The following is a 17995-nucleotide window of genomic DNA, read 5'->3' as shown; positions in this document are numbered from 1 at the left end:
TGAAGGAATTTTCCCCCAGTTTTGACCAGTCTGATCAGTCTTTTATGAACAATCATCTCTCTTGTTCTACAGTCTTTGGACCCTCTGACATTTTTATAGCATCATAATTGCCCAAAGCATCCACTGAAGGAGTTTCACTCAATTTTGACCAGTCTGATCAGTCTTTTATGAACAATCATCTCTCTTGTTCATTTGAAATTTTTTGTAGCATCACGATCTTGATATTTCGTAACTTGCCATCTGTTATTGGCTGCTGTGCTTGTTTATTTCATTCCGTCAGGTCATTTCCAGTTACTTTACTCTGTTTTTGTTTTAAATCATGAATATATCAATTTATAAGCAAATGTGTTTTCCTTATATTGATAAATATACACTTGTTCCTCTGGACCAAATACCTTTAAGAGCCTGATGCACGTAGAGTAACATTTGTTTTCATCAAACTATGACAGTGAAAATATATGATTAACACATTTATGAAAACAGGCTCTTGTATATAATTCTGTGTTCTGTATTTCAGTTGTATTAATTATATGCTTAAAAAGACTCACTAATGACCTAAAGAGCTACTAAAAATGGTTGTAAAAAGACTCACTAATGACCTAAAGAGCTACTAAAAATGGTTGTATAGTGTTCAGAATTGACGTAAGTGTTATACTTTCACTGGCTAAGATGTTCAGAAAACTGGCAGTAACTGGTTTGAGTTTGAGGTTTGGGGATCTGGATGGTGGTCATGCATTTTTAAAACCAGCAAACCAAGAGAACCCTTCTGTCCAAACAGAGCCTAATCACTTCCCGGCTGTAACTGTACATATCACAATGACAAGAGTCATAAAATAAAATCAAATGTGCAAAAACAAATTCTAAAAACAGAATATGCTTCTGTTAAATTTGCATTAATGATCCATTGTCTCATAATAACTCCATTTGTCTCCCTCTTTCTGTAGGCCTTCCAGCTAACAGGCACATTAAGGTTAATAAGTTAATCATTTCTAATAAATAATAATTTACCACTGCTGAGAATTAGTCATGTAGTTATAAACATGTCCCGCTTAATAATTAAAAGGAAGTACAAACACACAGGTGGAAGCTGCTACAGACTTGTGATGGAAAATAACACCAGCCTTTGCATTTGGTGAATAATGGGTGTATAATGTATGTAAAATGCCACCATCAGCTAAAACCATTCAACCTGTACTGTATTATTTATCTTGAACCAATAGCAAAGCAGGGTTTGTTGTGGGGAGGGGCTGTGCTGGCTCTATTGAGTGGATGTAGGTATGGAAATGATACTGGTAGCCTACCAAAAATGCCTGCTGGACTGTAAAAGTTGTGGTTTGACAAAGGACTGCCGCTTTGGGATCACGGCCTCTCAGTGTGACTGATCAGAAAGGTAAAAAAATAAATAATATACTTTACATTTTTGTGTTAGTCACTGCAAAATGGATAGTATCAACACTTTTATACCTGTGTGATTTACTATTGACAAATCATCACCTTCCAGATGCATTGCAATAGTAAATACAGTTGCACATCAACATCATTAATCTGTCTATGTTCATATTTCCTAACAACCTATGGAAACGTGTAGTATAACATATGCTGCTTATCAGAGCCAGGAAAAACAAATCATCATCAACAGGAGAAATATGCATCACACACATGATGCCCAGCTAATCCCAGTGTTGACAGAGCATGTGGATAGTTCTGGATGTCTGTTGTGTTAGTGCTGGTGAGCATGTGACTTAGTTCAGTGAGCAACATCAAAAGCCTTAATGCCAGTTTGAACGACAGCCAACAGACTACCTTCCTCTCTTATTGTCTCTCAAATGAATAAATATAAAAACTAGACCGAGCGATGTCTTTTATATCATATATATCAGTTTGAGTAACTTAGGTAAAATAAATCTTGTATTTATACGTGTAGATGTGTTTTTGCAGGTTACAGATCTGCAGTAATGGTCAAGCAGAAGCTGCTCTCACTGTGGGTTTGCCTGTTGCTTATGGCAACCCTGTGCCCAGGTGCACAGTACGCATACAGTAAGCGTGGATGGAGCTTCAAGGGAAAAGAAAAAGATGACAAAGGGTCCCCCTCCAAGGGTCGAGAAAAAGATGACAGCGGTAAAGGGTCCCCCTCCAAGGGTCGAGGCCTTTCCAAGCAGGGCATGAAGTGGGCTGGAGCTGCGGCAGCCGGGGTGCTGGGTGGCACCGGGCTGGGATTGCTCGGTAAGCCAAAGCATGGATCCGAGAAACATTACGGGCATAAGAAGACCTCTTCTGAGAAAGATCAACGGCTTTACTACAACGAACGTCAAGGGTCTAGCAAGCAGGCCTTTGTTAAAGCAGCTGCTCCTGCTCCTGTGACTAACACCTTTCTCACATTTAGATATGTGGTGCCTCTCCTCATAACAGCCTGGATAAGAGATATGTGATATGTAAGATATGTGAGGGTGATCACTGGGAGATTAATCATCAAATCAAATTAAATAAAAGCTTCTTTGAACAAACTATCTTTCCTGTCCTTTATTATTTACTATGGGGATTTTGTTGTTTAGTACTAATTGTATATATGTTACCAATGAGGACTTCTGGAGCTTTAGCAACCTCACAGGAGAATATATCCTGCTGTAGAATAAAAACACAAACATGGCGGTTATTCTACTGCCTGACTCGAGTATTGTCTCTGATTGGCATACTTAGATTTAACAACTTTCAGTACAACAAAAAGTCTTTTAATACAGAACTTGGCCTGGGCATCAATATGAGCGACTCTATGACACTTTTCCTTCAGGCAATATAAATACCATAGTTTTTTACCATAATATTTCCATTATCAATTAAACTGCTGATTATTGTCTTGATTAACTGATCTATTAATTAGTATTTGGTCTATCAAATATCAGAAAACTGATATGAAAATGTCTGTGAATGCAGCAAACATTTTCAGCCCAAATTACCCAAAGTTACTATAATGTAAGAAAAGAAAAAGCAGCTAATTCTTAAATTTGATAAGCTGGAACCATCAAATCTTGACAACTAGTCATTCGTTAATTTCAAATTATTTAACCTTTATGTGAACTGACTTGTTGTTGCCATCCTTTTTTCATTTAATGAACTGTATTAAACTGCTAAATGCATCACTGTTAAATAAAAAGATTTGCCTAAATATAGTCTTTTGTTTTATCATTTAGAATATCCTGTCAAAAACATACAGCATATACAGTACATATATTATTGTATGCATTGTATTGTATTGTATTGTATGTTATATGTATTTAAAATTGGTCCCTAACAGCAGAATAACAGAGTGAGAGTTAAACGGGTAATGGCTAGGAGACAGAATGAGTTCATCTTTGTTACACTCTCTTTATTCTGTACTTGTTGATGTTATTATTTAATATTTAATTAGTTTAAATAAAATTATGTGACAGTGTTTGTAAAATGATCAAATTTACACAGAAAAAACATTTTGTGACTGATTTTATTTATCACATAAACATTCATGACATACTGTATCATATTAGTAATATTACGATGAGTAACCCAAAGTGTTTACAATTGCAGGTCAAAACCCATGGAGTATGAACAATATATGCTCCATGACACAGTTACAGAATATCTAATCCTAACATAGATAACTGCACTTAGATATTTGACAGCCTAAATGGTTTGAAAAAGTCAGTCGATTTAAAACATTTTGCTAGGAACAACGATGAACAGGAAGTCCCTGTGTGTAATGTGAAAAATCAATTTACTGGGAGATAAAAGAGAAATGTGAAGACTGGCTGGACACGAACAAAGCCGAATAGAGCCATCATGATGGAAATCACTTCCTGGTATAATGCACAGGCTGTTTCGTGAGAATTTGGACAGTACTACACTTTTTCATTTTGATTTTACATATAAATTATTACAAACTGAATATTTTTACCAGTACACTGTCAAAAAAAACAGAAATTAACAGTAGGCAGTAGTTTTTTTTTTCTTTAAACTGAATATTTACTTGAAAATAGATCACTGACAGCCTGCAAACGTATGTGTCATTCTTAGAAACACAGTTACAAAGTGCAAAGTTACAAACATAGAGGGAAAATAACAATTAAAACAGTCAGATAAAATAAAAATCTAAGCTGGGATAGTAAAATATTCCAAACACAAAAGATAAACTTCACTATACATAACCCCACAAACTTACTGGGAGTTTAAAGTCCATTAAACTGACTCAGAAAACTGCTCAAAAGAAGCAAACATTTACAGACCTGCCAACACCTGACCAATGACTATCTCACTGTGCTAGGGGAAGAGTCAAGTGATGAGAGGAAGACGTCAAACTGATCAGCTCAAGGCGGGAACAAATCTATCCTCGACAACACTATTCGACGTGGCTGCTCTCTGTAACTTCCAGGCAGTTTTAAGCCAGTGCCAGTGCTTCCACTTCCAGTTTTAATCTAGGCTGACTGATGATAGATGCCACACAAAGACAGTGTGTGTGATGAGCGACAGAAATAAAGCAGATATAGAGCTGGGATGCGACAATTTTACGGTTAAAATCTTGAATTGTTGTGAACTCCAGCTTTCACCGAGCCAGCGCAACACAGACCAAAAGCATCAGGCGCTATTGTCAACAAATGCACTTATTGTTCTGAAACAGCTGCAGGCAAGGTACTGACGCCACTACACCACATGCACCATTTGCTGCAAATCAAAGGACACGACGACTTCGATGCACCCTTTACTGTCAAGAGCTACTACATGCAATCCAGGGTTATACAGGCAGCTAATAATGTGTTAGTATCATGTACCTGAGGAGGAGTAGGACTATTCTGTACCTAGTTTTTCATACAAATGTTTAGCTGTTTATTGTGGGGATATTAAACCATCAGCAGGGAAATGGCCTCCAAGATTCCCCACTTTGTTTAATTGATGTAAGGTCACTGACTGAATAAGGATTTATGGGATTTATGGCTGTTTACGGCTAGACAGCTGAAGACAGATGGGAAAGCAGAGAGCGAGAGAGCAAAGGAAACGCCCATGGACCACAGGACGGAGTTGGAACAGATCGCTGCAGGAAGGACTCAGCGTTGCGGACATGGAGAGCTCTCTCTACCTCCTGAGCCAACTATTTATTTATGAGTATTTTATCCACTTTTTAGATTAAGATGTTTTTTGGGCTATAGTTTTTGAGAGAGGGGGAATGACGTAGCAAACGGCTGCATGTTGTTTGCATGTCGAACCCTGGGTCGCATGCGGCAAGGGCTCAGCCTTTGCATATGGGGAGCCCACTCTACCTACTGAGCTACTGTAACCAAGTATTTCATTCTCCACTTTGTATATCGTGAGCCACTGTAACGAGTGAATTTCCCCTGCGTTGGATCAAAAAAGTCTTATCTTATCTTCGGAAATGCTTATCCTATTTTCCAGTGTGTAAACACCATTAAGGCCAAGAATTAGTACTAAAATGTGAACGTCTCATCTCATGACCATTAAACAGTGCAGAGCAGAACCATCACCACAGATTAATCATCATTTGCAGCAAACCACTGGAAAACTACATTGTGGAGTGAATACATTTATATGTTGTTTCTCATTAGTAGCTTCCCTGAAAGTGTAAGTAAAGTTCTTTTACTTCTTTTAGCACCTTTGTTTGGAGGGGGCGGTTATCTTTCATTTTGTTCCTATTTCCAAACTCGATTATTTGGAAGAGATCAAAACACCTGAAATTTGCTCTTTTTTTTTTTAACATGGGATTAAGTAAAATTTCTTAAAATATACTGACAACTGGTCTTCAACTAATTATGGGTCAACTTTGTATACTTCTGTTTACTTAAATCCAAATTTATTAGTGGCACTTTTCATATTTCATTTTTAGCCCATTTAACCAATTGTAAAATCAGTCTAGTGACTTGTCCAGTACAGATGAAAAGGATAAATGAACGGTGGAGTGATGTTAGTTTGATGTGTCTGCACGTAAATATAAAACTCTTAATGTAACATTCCTATTTTACACATCTGTTGTCAGAAAAACTGAACTTAAGTAACCTGAATGTCTTTTCTATGAATCCAGTGCTCAGTAATGTGGAGTAGAAAAGTGAAAAATAACAGAGATGCTAAACAAATTCAAAAACAAACTAAACAAGTGCAGCAGCATGTCTAACTACATTTTTAAATGACTGCTGCCTCTTAAAACTGGCTGCTTTACACATGTTGTTACTTTTTGCACGATTCCTCCAGTGATAATAAATGACTAATCCAGTGTGACCCAAGGAGCTAGCAAAATATACAGCTATGGTTTGTATAATGGAGATAATATACATTAGTAGGAAGTGGAGGTGCAGATATAATAGAGGAAGTAGAAATCCCTTTATGGCTCTCACTGGAGAAGGAGCATGCTGGACAGCAGCATGAAGACAGAGGTGAACAGCTGAATCACCCCGTAGCTCAGAGGGCTGCTGCGACTCGGCTGCATCTGTTGCTCAGCTTTTTGTTTTTCCAGAAAGCGCTCAGAGTAGACCATGTAACGCTCCATGCAGCGTCGGGACTTCATTTGCTCAATTAGGGCTGGGTATCCGATCTCCTCTATGCTGACGGTGTCATCATCCTCATCGCCTCCACCTTGACTTTTAGTGGTAGTGGTAGAGCTGCTGCCATCACTTTTGAGAAGGTCGGTCCTATTCATACAGCGACCCATGAAGTTCTCGTAAGTCTCTGCCCGGGGCGGAGGCTTGTAGACGTAATCACGGCCATAATCTTTTTCATCAGTGGACTGGGTGCCATAGCGGCGGTACATGTAGTTGTTGTAGTTCTGCTCTTCTTGAGGGCTGCGAAAGTTGAAATGTGGTCGAGGGAAGCGCCCAAGTCCGTATCCGAGGGCCATCCCAGCCACAGCGCCAACGCCCGCTGCCACCATAGCTTTTTTGGCAAAACCTGACGACTTGGGCTGGTAACCCATATTCTGCACAGAACGAGAGAAAGGAGACCCTCCCATCCCATGACCACCATAGCCTCCTCCGCCATAGCCAGGACTGAGGATCTTATTATTTGGGTTCCAGTTGGGGTAACCATACCCTCCACCAGGGTAACCTCCTGGATTCATACCAGGCTGCATACCAAAACCCTGTCCTGTATTCCCCCCTCTGACTGGATAACCACCTGCTGCTGGGTACTGGTTAGGATAACCTCCTCCCATTGGGTAGCCTCCGGCACCTGGGCGCTGGTTAGGATAACCTCCTCCTGCAGGGTAGCCTCCTGCAGCAGGGTACTGGTTAGGATAACCTCCTCCAGCTGGATAGCCTCCGGCACCAGGGCGTTGGTTGGGATAACCTCCTGCAGCAGGGTATTGGTTGGGATAACCTCCTCCAGCTGGATAGCCGCCAGCACCAGGGCGCTGGTTGGGATAGCCACCACCAGCTGGATAGCCACCAGCTGGGTTCTGGTTGGGGTAGCCACCGCCAGCTGGATAACCACCGGCCGGGTTCTGGTTGGGATAACCTCCAGGATTGGCTCTACCAGGGTACTGGTTAGGGTTACTACCAGCTCCTGGGTAACTTGCTGGGTTTTGTCTGGGGTATCCACCTGGGTTAGAGTTACCTCCTCCTGGATGAGGATAAGTTCCACCAGAAGGATATGGATTGGTGTTTCTGGAGCCAGAGCTGGGCTTTGACTGCGTCCCGCCCTTGTTACTGGAAGATGATGATGTTTTCTTTGAGCTACCAAAGCTACCACTTTTTTTAGCCCATGTGGACTCAGTGTTCAGAAGAAACAGAATGAGGAAGGAGGCAAGAGCCACCTCACTCAACCTCCCCATCATGGCCCTAAAGAGAAAAGGATTTCAGCTTGAAATGATCATAAAACAATTAAACATTATAAAAAACCAATTTGTGCCCTTTTTTCCACTGTTATTGTATGACATCCAAATAAAAGCAGAATCTTTCCATTTGATGTAATATTTAACACCGTGAGCATTATATTCTCCTCACAGGCCATATAACTAAGTTTCAAATGTATTCCAGTGAAGAGCTCTTATTAATATTTTATCATTACATGGTGGATTAATAGCATTTTTATTATTATTATTAATAAATTATAAATCAATTACATCAATATGCCAGTCACAGTAACATCAAGAAAACCCAATAAAGGCGTGTTTTCATCTGTAAAAACAGTGCGTGACGACCGCATCCTGCCCGTTCCCGTCAGGCACCGACGCTTTAATTACATTACGATGTTTGGCTTTGTTCTCTCGCCGATCCACCCCACGGAGACTTATATAACAGCATCGTTACGTATAATTAAATTATTTCTTACCGTGAAATGGCGCTTTATGTGTGTCTGCTTCGATGGTTATTCGGCGACAAAGCGTTGATGCCTGTCTGCCCGTTATCGGGGTGTTTTCTCCGATGCCAACTCTCATCCAATGAACGTTACCAGCGCCAGACGCTAAAAGCCGCGATATGACGTCATACGCTAGTCTGCGTGAAACGTGACGCCATGACGCATTTGTTTCCATACAGCTTGCGGTTGTCGGGTTCATGGGTGAGCTCGTTTTGAGGCACAGCAAGCACCGTGGAGTAGCATAAGAGGTGCCGTGACCAGCAAAAACAGAGCCAAAAACGCAGAGAAAACAAAAATATATATATTTGTAGAAGGTTTTTTATTTATTTTATATGTTATACGTTATGAGTTGTTATACTTGTTATGATATGTGTTTATAGCTATTTAGTGACTCGAGGTAGGTTAAGCTAGTCTTTGTTTGCGTTTATAAATAAGTTTAGTCAGTTTACACTTTATAGAGCTTTTGTTAAATTATTACTTTATTATGAACACAAAAAGCATATTATATGTAGGCTAAATGGTGATATGTTTAAGCCCAAACGACCAACCGTTACGTCCGGTGATGCAAAACGAGTGCACATCTGAAAGCCTGCGCAGTTCAGTTTATCAGAGCACCGGGCAGATCTGGGATCTGTAGTCACGGACGGTTCAGCCGTTAGCCGCTCTGTCATTGGATGATAATCGGCTGGGCCGTGACGTCAGGATTGTAAAACCCGTCAAACAGCACCCGTATGTACTCGCGCAGCTGAGCTCTGTGTTGGACACACACTGGAAACATGTCGGGAAGGAGAGAGCCCAGCGGAGGAACCATGAAATACACACCTGAAACATAAACCGCACGTCAACCACAGAGGACAGACGGTGTGCTTGTTATATACGGGAGTTTGTTGTAGCTGCTTGTGGAGAGGGGGGGAAGGAGGAGGACGTTACTATTTCACGGAAGCGGGCCAGTCGGGATCGGATGGACGGATAAAGACACAGCTCGATCCGAAAGAAACAGCCAGGCGGCCGGGTAGAAAGTGAAAGAGAGAGAGAGGACGGTGTGTGTGTGTGTGTGTGTGCTCAGAACAAGACGGGGTCGCTGCTTGCTAGGGGATGTTATCCGTACTGTCGTATGGTAGACTGGTAGCCAGGGCTGTCCTGGGTGGGCTCTCTCAGACGGACGGTCGGGACTACAGCCTGATCAGCGCCAGCTATGGCTTCGGGAAAGACTTTCGCAAGGGGATCCTGAAGAAAGGGATGTGCTACGGGGATGACGCCTGTTTCATTGCCCGGCACAGGACCGCAGATGTTTTGGGTAAGCTCTCACATGTTATCCACTCCGTGCACCGGTGACCTTCAGTTAGCTGCTGGCCCTGCACGTGTACCGGATGAAAACACAACACCCCCTCCTCTCTCTCTCTCTCTCTCTCCAAAAAAACAGCCATAACTTTTGTTTTGCCCGCCTTGCAACCTTTATGTTAGCTGTGCTTGGTTGCCATGACGCCGGCTGAATGCTTACATATTACAGTGCAGATGTGATTTTGTGCACGAGCTGTCTCCATGTGCAGTTTGCAGGTAGTTTCTGAGGTGAAACTGCGAATGACCTTTCACCTACATGAGCTCCGACGCATGCATACACGACTGCAACGCAAGATAGTGGACATATCAAACCAGCACATGTATATTTAAGCTCCATTAAAGGTGGACAGGGCTTTTAAAGGGCCCGATTGCACCTCTCAGACTTTAACACTCTTGTAAAGGTCAGAATGGTTGAGCATGGAGGCAGCCATGTTTGCTATATTGTAGCCTGTTAGCTTAGCTGAGTGGGGGTTTGCTTTGTCCTCAGCAGCCCGGCTGACAGGAGGGATAGCACGGCCACATACTTGACTTAACCGGCTCGATCGTGTTGAATTATTAAGCTGGTAATGTGATTTAAAAATGAATAAGTAAATACACTATCTCAGATTAACCCTCAGGTCTTCACCTGTTTCACATTCAGTGGTTAAACTCCTCTGCAGAGGACTGGAGGTGGTCATCAAAACTGTTTTTTTTTTTTTAAAGCAGGTTCGCAGGATCTGCTTTGTCATTTCTGTTTCACTTTTGAAGGAAACACAAAGAGAAAATGAAATTAAAAGTAGAGCATGGAAACAGAGCTCTTATTTTGGTGTGTCATAACATAAATTGAGATAGAGATAAATAATATAGCATTATTTTATTTCTATAAGCCACAAAGGCATTCTCCATGGCTCTTTATGTTATGATGCACTGAGCAGTTATCCATCAAATGTCATCCAACCAGTCATCCTGATGATTTCTGAGCTACCTGGTCCAATTCACTCTTATTGTTTGATTAATCTTACAAAGCTGTGTGGTTACAGACCAGCTGCGGCACTCGAGATAATTGCAGAGCAAGTGCTTCAAACGATGGCAAATACAGCGATGATTAATAATTCAATCATGTCGAGTTTTTTATTTCTCTCGCCTCGGGATAATCTCCACCAGGGTTGAGCATTTCTAACCTGCCTAAGGTGGCACTGTGAATATCATATTGTTTGGGTTTATGTGGATGAGAGTCGGTGTGCTGTTACACCACCACTAATAATGGTGAGGTGCAGGTGCTGAGCTTAAAAGGTTTCAGCTGGGCATTGAAAGAGATCATGTTTGCATGTTATTTGTTAAGATAAAGAAGCCTGCGTTTGTTGAAGGGCACAGATTAAACAGAAGCCAATGAATGAAATGCGATAATGAGAAAACCTCATAATTTTATCGTTGGTTTGTTTTTCCAAATGTAAAAGTACTGACGTCACTCGCTCACAAATCCATGTTTAGCAGAGTATTCAGTCTAGTATCACACGTAGTGAATAAAAGCAGCAAGTCCTCACATTTGCAAAGCTAGAATGGCACCAAAACAACAACTAAAACAAAATGTGCATTTCCCTTTTTGTCCGTCAGGTGTTGCAGATGGCGTAGGTGGTTGGCGTGACTACGGCGTTGACCCGTCTCAGTTCTCTGCCACCTTAATGAGAACCTGTGAGCGTCTGGTGAAGGAGGGACGCTTCACTCCCAGTAACCCAGTGGGTATCCTCACCTCTGGTTATTATGAGCTTCTGCAGAACAAAGTTCCCCTGCTCGGTGAGTACGCAGAGAGACAACATCACACACAGATGATATTATGTTATATTACACCCACAGTCAGTGGTGGAGTGAGTCATGCTTCCCATGTGAACAGCCATACTCTGCAGTGGTGGAGTGAGTCATGCTTCCCATGTGAACAGCCATACTCTGAAAAATATAGCTGCAGGATGCGTCAGACTGTCCTGAGTATTGGCCTTGTTTAGCAAGGTGCACAACAACAACAACATTATTATTATTATTATTATTATTATCATTATTATTATTATTATATAACAACTGGTCTCCGTCTAATTTGCAGGCCATATTTCTTTGTCTAACCTGACAGAAAGGTGCATGAAACGATCAGATAGAGATGTTTTTCCAGCTTCACCCAGTGTGTTATTTTTTGTGGGGCCTGTTATTTATCATTGATTTGGGCTTAAACCTGCATCCTACTCTGTGATGTAACACCTGTGAGGTGACTAAGTAACTCAGTCAGTCTGAATTTCGTAATTCAGACACATGGAAGTTGAGACTCGTGAGCTTTTTGGGGGCTAAACATGCAGGCTGGATGTTTTGCCTTACACCAAAAGGTCAAGAATCTGTAACTGACACCACAGGAGGAGGGTTGAACAGCATAACAGCGATTAAAAGAATGTATATGTCAAACGTGTGACCAAGGTCACATTTCTTCTGAGACTTGGCATCCCTGACCCACAACCCGCATTGACGCTAAATGTTAACCTCCTCCCTGTTGTCACGATGTCAAATGGGGCCTGCATGTATTCTGGGAGCTGTGACAAGGTTTGTGCTTGACCTTCCCTGCTCAAGGTTACTTGGACAGCCCATAAAGCTGCAGTCACTGGGACAGGCACGATTCATGACCCTTGGATTAGTTTTCTGTCTCCTTTGGGTTAAGGCCACTTGCAAACTGCATAATAATCTCGCCCACTCACTATGGAAGCATGAAATTCACAAGGAGGGTGTTTACAAAGATGCTGATGTTCTGGTTGGGCAGCATTCTGTCGCTTTATAAAGTAAAGCGAAAAACATATTCAGCGTGTGCTTTTTTTTTTTTTTTCTGTCCAAACTGAGGAAGATATATTTTTGTTGTGTGTCATTAGGTGTTCCTCATTGTTGTTTTTGCTCTGCTCTGTTTTGCAGGGAGCAGCACAGCGTGTATCGTTGTTCTGGATCGACGGAGTCACCGGCTACACACTTGTAACCTTGGTGACTCCGGCTTCCTGGTGGTTCGGGGAGGAGAGGTGGTTCATCGCTCAGACGAGCAACAGCACTATTTCAACACGCCCTTCCAGCTGTCCATCGCTCCTCCGGGAGCTGAAGGGGTGGTCCTCAGTGACAGGTTAGTAGTTCAGTGTTATATATCCTTGCAAATGGCATGTGAAGGCAGTTAAAGAATAAATATTTTATAAAAAAGACTTATAGGTGTGCAGATAACTAAGTCTTTTCATTCCATGTCCTCTCTCTGGGCAGCAATCATAGTTGCAGTATGAACTTTCAATGTTTACAGGATAAACAAAGACCTGCTCTGGCATAAACACCTTAAATACCTGATCATCTTTTTGTTTATCGCCCGCATGGAAAATTTTCTCGTGCAGTTGTAAAGTTTATTTTGGTTTACATTTTTATTATCACCACAACCTAATAAAATACTACACTCATCTGCACATGTACATACTTTGAAGTTGGTAAAATTACAGAGCCTTTATCATATCTTTGTCTTTTTTTTACCCAAATCCTAAATGATTTATGATTTGATATGATCCTCTTATAACCTTGTTTCAAGTTATTAAACAATGCTCTGGTTTAATCATGCTCTTCTGTTGTGAAATAAAGTTTTAAATAAAGATTTAGTAATTAAGAGTTCCCTTTTAAGGTAGATTTATGACACTGTGTTGTGTCAAGACGAAGTACGGACATAAGATTAAAGGCTCCCAGGAATAAAACTTGAGTCTTTTGCGTCAGTAAACAACACGACCTCTCTGCATCTGGCAAGGACACAGGGGCAGGCTGCTTCCGAGTCAGCTGTCAGATTAAACGCCCCCACTGTGCTCACTCTCGAGATTTGGCAGAGTGACTTCTGACCTGCTTAATTCCATACTGGAAACAGCTCAGACGCTGCGTGCTCCTGTTTCACTTGTGACTGATCTTACCGTCCCGCCCCCTCCTCCCCTCCGTGTTTTCTCCAGTCCCGAAGCAGCTGACAGCTCCTCATTTGACGTGCAGCTCGGTGACATCATCCTGACGGCAAGCGACGGCCTCTTTGACAACATGCCAGACTACATGATTCTTCAGGAGCTCAAAAAACTCAAGGTGCCACTTCTAACAGAAGCTTATTCATACACTCACACATAGTAACACATAGTTATAAACAAACAACATATATGCAGATCAAATTTCACATCTTTCACATTCAATGCTTCGTATTTTTGCTCATTTCAGACTACCAACTACGACAGCGTCCTGCAGACTGCACAGAGCATTGCGAAGCAAGCTCACGACCTCGCCTACGACCCCAACTATATGTCTCCTTTTGCACAGTTTGCCTGTGATAATGGGCTGAATGTAAGAGGTAAGTAGACTGTGCTAAAGATGCTGCGTCATCTCTTTAAGGCGACAAACAGTACTTCTAATTCAGCTGAGGGAGGCACATCTTTGACTGCATTCTTTTACTTTGGTTCCCTTTTGTCTGAGTCAGAGCTAAATAAAAAGGGAGATGCTGTTACTCTCTCAGCGTCGGGCTTCTCACACTCTTTTTTTTTTTTTTTTTTTTTTTTTTTTTTCTTGTCTTGCAGGAGGGAAGCCGGATGATATCACGGTGCTGCTGTCTATTGTGGCTGAATATACAGACTAAAAAAGTGTGTGTGACAGTGCGTGTGTGCTTCTCTGGGGCTGGTCCTTCCTTTCCCGTCTGCCTGAGTCTTTCAACTGCAGCCCTCCACGAAAATGCACTGCAGCCCGTGGGCTGACGGGGGAGGCCCGCCGACACAACGCACACTCCTCGCTGCGGGGCTGACGTCCACTTGTGTACATTTTGTTTTCTTCCTGTTTTTTGTTTCGGTGCTTGAACGGTTAAGGGGAAAGCGGGCAGCTAGGACAATTTCATGTTGATCATGATACAGGAAGAGATGGTACGATGGTCTAAGGGATGCCTTTCAGTCTCCTGTGTCTCATTGTGTGGCATCAACACATTTTAGAGACAGCGCAGGACAGTTTGCTTTGGCTGAGGGCTTTTAATACTGTGTAGCCCCCGTGTATAAACAGTGATATTAAATAAGGAGTAAGCCATGGTTTTGGATCCTTCAGAGAGTAGTCATGGAGTTGACTGTTGAACCCAGCTGTCTGTTGTTCCAGTTGTTTATCTGTTCCTTGTTGTAAATGTGTTTTAAACCAAGCATATAGATGGACTGAGGAAGCTGATGTTGGGAGTGGATGGGTGAGATTTAAGATTCGGGTTTCAGTGTCAGTGCTTTTGGGAATGTGAACAATAGAAGAGCTAACTAGTAATTGCTGCGATCACAGAAACTTGTAAAGGGAAACATAACCGTTGTTAGAGCTTCCATGTGAATGTCCATCAGGTTTCGTCACTTGGCTGGAGGGTCTGTCGGTGCGCACATCCTGATAAGTTGTAAATATTTGTTGTTGTTTTTTTGTTTAAGGCTACGTTCTGGCCTTTCTGGTTGTCTTTGCTTTGGTCATCAAAGCAAACGGCTCTTTCGTTACTCTCGTGGAAGATGTACACATGCATTCATAAATATATTTTCCCGTGTAGATGTTAATCTTGACGTGAGCTTTATCAATCCCACACTTCCACTTCGTTGAAATTAACAAGAAGATGTGTGCTGAGATTGATCGCCGTTGTGTGGTAGGAAGGATGATAAAAGTGTGTGTGGCGTACATGTGAGAGGTGTGTGTGGCTTGTTTAATGTTTATGTTTGTTATCTCACACAGCTAAAGCTAGCGTCTGGGAATGCACACAATTGCAATGATAGGTCAGGCATGAATTTTAAAAGGAAAATATGTATTTTTTTAACGTTATTTAGTTTTATGGTGATGGATGACAAAAGGATCCAGATATCTTAACAAGAATCAGGTGTGTGTGCGTTTGTGTGTGTGCGCACGTGTGTCAGCCGGAGAGAGAAATTTGTTTTTTATTTCTCAGTTCCTTATTTCCCTTTACCTTTCTCTGGTACTTCTCATTTTTAATTCAAATGTCTGCATATGACTTGACATGATTCATGTGAACATGGTCACAACGATTGTAATGGGTGTAAATGTGTGTGTGCTGCATCAGATGACATTAATCAAAGACATAGATAATTCTGCTCTCCTCATGATAGTCTGTCTTTTTTTTGTCTCACAGCTCACTCACAGTGGTCCGGACAATGTATTTACAGTTTAAAAACAGGTGCACCAAAGACACATTTTCTTTGTGTATGTAATTAACGCTTACAAACATCACGCAGCAGCAATACTGTAAATTCCTTGTGCTCTGAATCTCGTGTGGGTGGAAATGTTCAGACTGACATTTTAAATGTGTTTTCTATGCCTACAGTTGTTTTTTTTGTTTTTTGTTTTTTTCAGAACAAAAGTTGTATCATATTCTTGGTTTTAAGTTATATGTGACTGGTTGTAACAAAGTATAAGACAGGTTTATGAAACCAAAGAAGGAAAGCCATATATAAACACACGATTGGGGCACTACACTGTAAGCCCTGCTGTACATAACATGGTGTTTCTTCCTCATACACATAATGAAGACAATTATTTATACTATCTGTCCTACTGTCTGCTCTGTTCTTTTTGTATGGTTTCCGTCTCAGCACCGTTTTAAGTTACGTTCACGCAGTTGTAGCCCCTTCTTGACTTTCACATGGTTTATAAATGGTGTATAAAGGTTCTGAACTTGTATTTACTTCAAAGATAGCCCTATATTTGTCAGAGATGTAACCCACATGTAGGAGGAGAGGTCGGTGAGATCGGTATCGGTGCTGTGAACTTAGAGTTAACACAGTTTCAGCCTTAACAAAATAGCTAGACCTGTAACAAGAGGCCTTTCCTGTCATTGCAAGCTTGTCTCGTCTCGGTCATGTTGCCCAGTGCTCGATGTAAATGAAGTGTGCCCGTGTTTTCTCTCCCGTAAAGTTGTTCTAAAAGGTGCTTCTGCAGTCTGTACGGTATGATTGTCTTTTTCAGCAAGCGATGTTTGTGTGTGTATGAAAGAGACACCTATGTCTACAGTGTAACAATGCAGGTCTAATTTATGTAAATATGTTTTAAAATATGTATAATATTTAAATAAAGAATCTAGTATTTATACTAAAATTCACTTGAGTGTTTTCATTATGTTATTACTTGTTTCAGAAACAGATCTTCACAAAAGACACATCCAGTCAATGATAAACTTAAAAAAAAATACTTTCTTTGTTTCAGTCCTCTTGTTTATACTTACACTTGTTTCTTTTATTACATTGATTTACTCTACTAGTTATCAGTTTATGATTGGTCATACAAAACATATGATCAACAAATAAAATATGCATTAAACTACCTAGGAGTACATAAAGCAGTTTAAATTAGCCCCACCTTAAGTAGCTACAACCATAACATGCTGCTTACATGTGAATGCATCAACAATCCAGTAATATAAGGGTAGCATTCAGAAAGGAAGGGCCAATCTGCATGATGTGTGCTTTTACTTTTCACTGTTGAATTAAAGGTAAAATTATAAAAGCAGGACTTTTCTCTGTAACACAATAGTTTTTTTACATTGTGGTATGACTAGTTTTGCCTTTGCTACCACTATGAGGAAGAAGAGATGAAATTACAGCTCAAATACTTTAACTTGAGCAGGACATTTCATTAGAATGTGTGCAAAAGTAAAACTGGTCATACCATACTGTAAAAATACTGTTACAGGTAAAAGTCACAGTAACAGTAAAAACACACACACATATATCATACATCATATTATTGGTTTATTGATGCATTAGCATGTAAGGTGGGGCTAATTTAAATTGCTTTATATACTCTTAGATAGTTTAATGCAGAATATTTAATTTGTTGATCATAAACTATTCTGTGTCAAATAAATTACCCATGAAGTACCCATTATATACATTTGTATGGATATATATAGTTTGTAATTGATTTATAGATTTATAACATCCTCTTACTGATGCTACTTAAGTGGTGAGTGAAAGTAGTCTGACTAGCCACTTTTAAATGGACCTAATTAAACATGCAGAGTTATTTTTAGGGAGAACTGCTGCTAACTGTGTGACTGACACAGTTATAACGAAATTACATGTTATACTCTGGAGATGATTTCAGATGTAAAAGCCTAATGAGCACACAATGTCTGTGAAAATCTAATAAAATACATCTGGAGCTTCAAAACTGTAGAGATGACAGTTGAGGAGCTCCACGGCCCATCACCAGAATCAACAACACTGTGTCTCCCTAACACCATCATCAAAAAGGCCCAGAAGAGGATGTACTGAGCTCAACCTGCCTCAGGAGCTGCTGATCCAGTTCTACGCCACCATTA

At 40.9% G+C, this 17995-nt stretch overlaps 2 protein-coding genes across 2 annotated transcripts; one reads left to right on the top strand and one right to left on the bottom strand.

Annotated features, from left to right (window-relative positions):
- Window positions 1-3460: 3460 nt before the first annotated feature.
- Window positions 3461-8447, bottom strand: prnpb (prion protein b). Its single transcript, XM_010736202.3, has 2 exons — window positions 8302-8447; window positions 3461-7808 (listed from the first exon to the last, which is right to left on the bottom strand). The coding sequence occupies exon 2, from the start codon at window positions 7802-7804 to the stop codon at window positions 6368-6370; it is 1437 nt and encodes a 478-aa protein (XP_010734504.2). The 5' UTR covers window positions 7805-7808; window positions 8302-8447; the 3' UTR covers window positions 3461-6367.
- Window positions 8448-8967: 520 nt separating this feature from the next.
- On the top strand, window positions 8968-14626 carry LOC104923190 (protein phosphatase PTC7 homolog). Its single transcript, XM_010736215.3, has 6 exons — window positions 8968-9625; window positions 11263-11442; window positions 12589-12787; window positions 13635-13758; window positions 13888-14017; window positions 14241-14626. Exons 1-6 carry the CDS (start codon window positions 9424-9426, stop codon window positions 14297-14299), a joined length of 894 nt encoding a protein of 297 aa, XP_010734517.1. The 5' UTR covers window positions 8968-9423; the 3' UTR covers window positions 14300-14626.
- Window positions 14627-17995: the final 3369 nt, after the last annotated feature.

Source organism: Larimichthys crocea, chromosome IX, assembly GCF_000972845.2.
Source record: "Larimichthys crocea isolate SSNF chromosome IX, L_crocea_2.0, whole genome shotgun sequence".
NCBI classification, from domain to species: domain Eukaryota; kingdom Metazoa; phylum Chordata; class Actinopteri; family Sciaenidae; genus Larimichthys; species Larimichthys crocea.
Note: the sequence above shows the minus strand (reverse complement) of the source record. Positions and strands in the feature narration are given on the sequence as shown.

Coding starts and splice junctions, on each gene's coding strand:
- prnpb (XM_010736202.3), bottom strand. CDS start 7,804: ATGATGGGGAGGTTGAGTGAGGTGGCTCTTGCCTCCTTCCTCATTCTG.
- LOC104923190 (XM_010736215.3), top strand. CDS start 9,424: ATGTTATCCGTACTGTCGTATGGTAGACTGGTAGCCAGGGCTGTCCTG. Junction 9,626..11,262: donor CAGGACCGCAGATGTTTTGG/GTAAGCTCTCAC, acceptor TTTGTCCGTCAG/GTGTTGCAGATGGCGTAGGT. Junction 11,443..12,588: donor GAACAAAGTTCCCCTGCTCG/GTGAGTACGCAG, acceptor TCTGTTTTGCAG/GGAGCAGCACAGCGTGTATC.